The sequence below is a fragment of the Anopheles funestus genome, chromosome 3RL (assembly GCF_943734845.2).
Source record: "Anopheles funestus chromosome 3RL, idAnoFuneDA-416_04, whole genome shotgun sequence".
Classification (NCBI taxonomy): domain Eukaryota; kingdom Metazoa; phylum Arthropoda; class Insecta; order Diptera; family Culicidae; genus Anopheles; species Anopheles funestus.
In genome coordinates this window covers 17,218,513-17,221,952 of record NC_064599.1, presented here as the reverse complement: position 1 = coordinate 17,221,952, position 3,440 = coordinate 17,218,513, and the positions used below count along the sequence as shown (strand labels likewise).

At 48.2% G+C, this 3,440-nt stretch overlaps 1 protein-coding gene across 1 annotated transcript; it reads left to right on the top strand.

The window, feature by feature from the left end:
* Positions 1-980: 980 nt before the first annotated feature.
* LOC125768014 (uncharacterized) lies at positions 981-2,704 on the top strand. The gene has a single exon (XM_049435119.1). It carries the CDS (start codon positions 1,119-1,121, stop codon positions 2,664-2,666), a length of 1,548 nt encoding a protein of 515 aa, XP_049291076.1. The 5' UTR covers positions 981-1,118; the 3' UTR covers positions 2,667-2,704.
* Positions 2,705-3,440: the final 736 nt, after the last annotated feature.

The following is a 3,440-nucleotide window of genomic DNA, read 5'->3' as shown; positions in this document are numbered from 1 at the left end:
TTCTTTCTTTTCCCCTTTCCGAGGTGACAAAATTCCTCCGACAGATGAATAGACCGGAACACAACTACATCTTACTGCATTAACACGCAGACTATCTTCCCCGTTCGGTCGGTTTGGTTGGTATGATGAAGTGGAACGTTTCCTCCATCCAGCCTGACACTAAAACTTTAATTAAACAAGTAAATTTATTTCCGTCTTGAAGTGCTACAGCAGAAGCATGGGGTGAACAACGTTCCGATGCGAGTCGCAAAAACGTTATCCCGTTGGCATGAGATTGAATGTTTTAGCTGTCAAAAGTTTGATGTCCGTGGAATGAGGGCAGTGCTTGCGAGTACTTAGCGTTTGCATTTCTTTTACGAGAAGTGTAAGCTTTTTACCCCGCTGCCAGCCCCATTAACTTAGTCTCTGACGAAACGCTTCACATCGTCTTTCGGCATGGTTAGTGACTTTTGTTGACAAAATGTGAACCGTGTTGCATTATACATCTGATACGTATCGAGCCACGAATGGAACGGAAAGTGTGCTTACACAAGGGGTTGTCTTATTTACGTAACGTCGTTTGGATAAAGAGCGAACAGAGAGCGAAGCTTTCACATTTGCATTTTAAATAGTCAAACAAAACAGTTCAGTGCTAATTCATATTACATACAAACGGTTCGAAGTAAAAAGTTGCACCAAAATGGATCATTCTGCAATGTGTTTCGTTGGATAAAAAATGTGAAATATAGTTTTGTTTAAGTAATAAAATTATCTAAAAGTCTTTACTTACATCTTTACAACGAAACGGCGAGTGAAAACTTTCGCTCTGTCAGGCGTTTGCGGTGTTTCATCATCTGCAAAATAGTGACATAATGTAAAATGTACGTATAAGTTTCACTTGCTGATAGATCACAATAATCAATTTGTTAGGAAATATTAGGACAGATGGTTTTGCTGCACTGTCGTGAGAAAAAGTGATGAATTATTAACTAGCAACGTATTTCGCCGTGCAACTTTTACCGTATAAAACCAACCGACGCACCACAGCACCGGTAGTTACACTCCGTTCGAGTATTAACGAACTTCACTTCCATAAATAAAATAAGACGAAACTAATCGAATCATCACCCGGCATCGGCATGAAGTATCATCTGGTTCTCGCTTGCATCGTACTGTGCATCGTCACATTCCCGCACCATGGGAACGCAAGTCCAAAGCCGGACTTTGCGGTACCGGCACGCATGACCGGTGTCGCTAGCGGCAGCCTCGATTCGACCGGAAACGTGGTACAAAACACGAACCGCGTCCTGAACCTGCTTGACCAGTTCCAATCGATCACCGAAACGCTGTACGGTTTGCAAACTCCGGACCTGTACCAGTTGGCGACGGGCTTTCGGCTGGTGCTGGACAGTCTGGTAGAGTCGGGCAGTCCCATCTTTCAGGCGCTCTCGAATGCGGCTCGTCTCTCGAGCGGTAACATAACGACCGTCTTCGATGGAATCCGACAAAGCATCAATGCAACGATTGCCCTGAACGAGCTGCACCAGTCGGCAATCAATGGGACGGGTCTGCTGCTCGGGACGGCGGGCGTACAAAACATCAGCACCGTGCTGGACCAACTGGTGCGTAATGTGGCCAACCTAAGTGTGGCGCTGGATGAGATAGAACCGACACTGGTAGAGATCCAGCAATTGTCCCGTCCGAGCCAGGCACAGGTTGACAGTCTCTACCCGCGGAATGGCATTCGGAAGTTCAACGCCATTCTGCTGGACTACGTCAACATTGGGCGGACTACGGTACCGCAAATCAACGCCGTTGTCAATCGTATCCGCATGATGGATGGTTTCATCGCCCGGCTAACATCGGTAACGAGCGGACTGCGAAACTATCTGAACAGTTCCCTGATCGCCGTGAACGGGAGCGTCCAGAGCGGTGTCGAGCAGCGGCTGCAAACTGCCCTGCGTACAATTCGTACCAACTTCAATACCGGTGTAACTGCGGCTACGAGAAAGCTGAAACTGTTCTTTCTCGACGATCTGGACACCGTTCGGATGGAGGCGCAGAATGCAAGCGGACTACTTGTCAAACGTCTCTCCAACGTCACCCAATCGTTGGACGAACTTGTCAACCGCACGGCGGTAATAATGGAGGGGCAAGAAACGGAATGGGTGATGAATCGTACCATCGCGTCCGTCCTAGATCTGGCCTGGCGAATGACCCTGTCCGTTACCTCATCGCTCCCGAAGGCAGACACTTGCTTTTCAAGGTTTAACTACGAGTTCGACAAGCTACCGCGGCTCATCTACGGTTCACTGTCGAGCTGCGGTCAGCAGGAGGTCCGCACGTTGCAGAGCGTTGCGAGTGCACTCGTCGGGTACCTGGGAGTTGTTCAGGCTCAGCTCGATTCGGAGACGAACCAGTACAACCAATGTTTAAATGGAGTAGTTCCGAGTTCTTCCGATGAGCTAAAGCTCCAGCGTGCCGTTTGTCTCCAGGGTGCCCAGCGACTGTCGTACATCTGGGGTAACATAGTGGTCGATAATCAACTGAAAGCGTTTGAAGAAATAATGCAGGACGAGATAGGTTACAGTGCCGAGCGACATCATCAGTGTGTACGAACGAGCTATCTCTTGATGGCTGCCGAGATAAAGAATTTGTGGAGCGCTATTGCAAACTGTTTGAACTAAATGGAGGCGCCTGGTGTTTATCATCTTGAAGATAGTATAAAAGTGTCTTTTTAATTTCGGAACAATTTACAAGAAACATCCGAAGGTAGTGCCTGGGCAGCACACTCAATGTCATCCGGTAAAAAGCGAACGCATGAAAACTCTCCCGGTGTAGTTCAGTTGACAGTACAATGGTATTGCAAGGTGCACACACAATAGTGCTTAATTAAAATTTTAAACCTTGCTCTTCCATCTCTTCCCGGCAACTCTCGTAAACCAAGCGGTGAAAGTATCGTCAGGCTATCACCGGGTAACCCGAAGCAAAACCACAGCACGAAACCCGGGAATGTGTTTCATCTCGATTCGGCCTCCACCCGCCGCTAGGGGACAATCTGTTGGTCGGTGGTGTTTGCTTTAGCCGAGGGCAAATAAATTCGAATTGACTGACTGCCTGTCCTATGTTTTTCCCCTTTCCCCACTCGGGAACCATACCGTCTCACCGACCACTACCTGGGATTGTGTATGTTGCACTTTGTCGCGAACGATTGATGGGCTTTTCCACCACATTTCACCGCAAACGGACGAAGCCCCGAACGCACCGCGGGAGGGTTTCGAACAAACAGAGCGCACCCGATCCGGCCGCCTTATGCACTAGTTTTAATCGATTTAATTTCCCGCACCTATTTTATTCATCGGTGCGGTGCTTGATGAATTGAAATTGGAAACAATCAAAATTTAATGAGCACTCGTCTGGTGTCGTCCCCGGGAACTATCCGGGTTCGGTTGAGCAGTGCG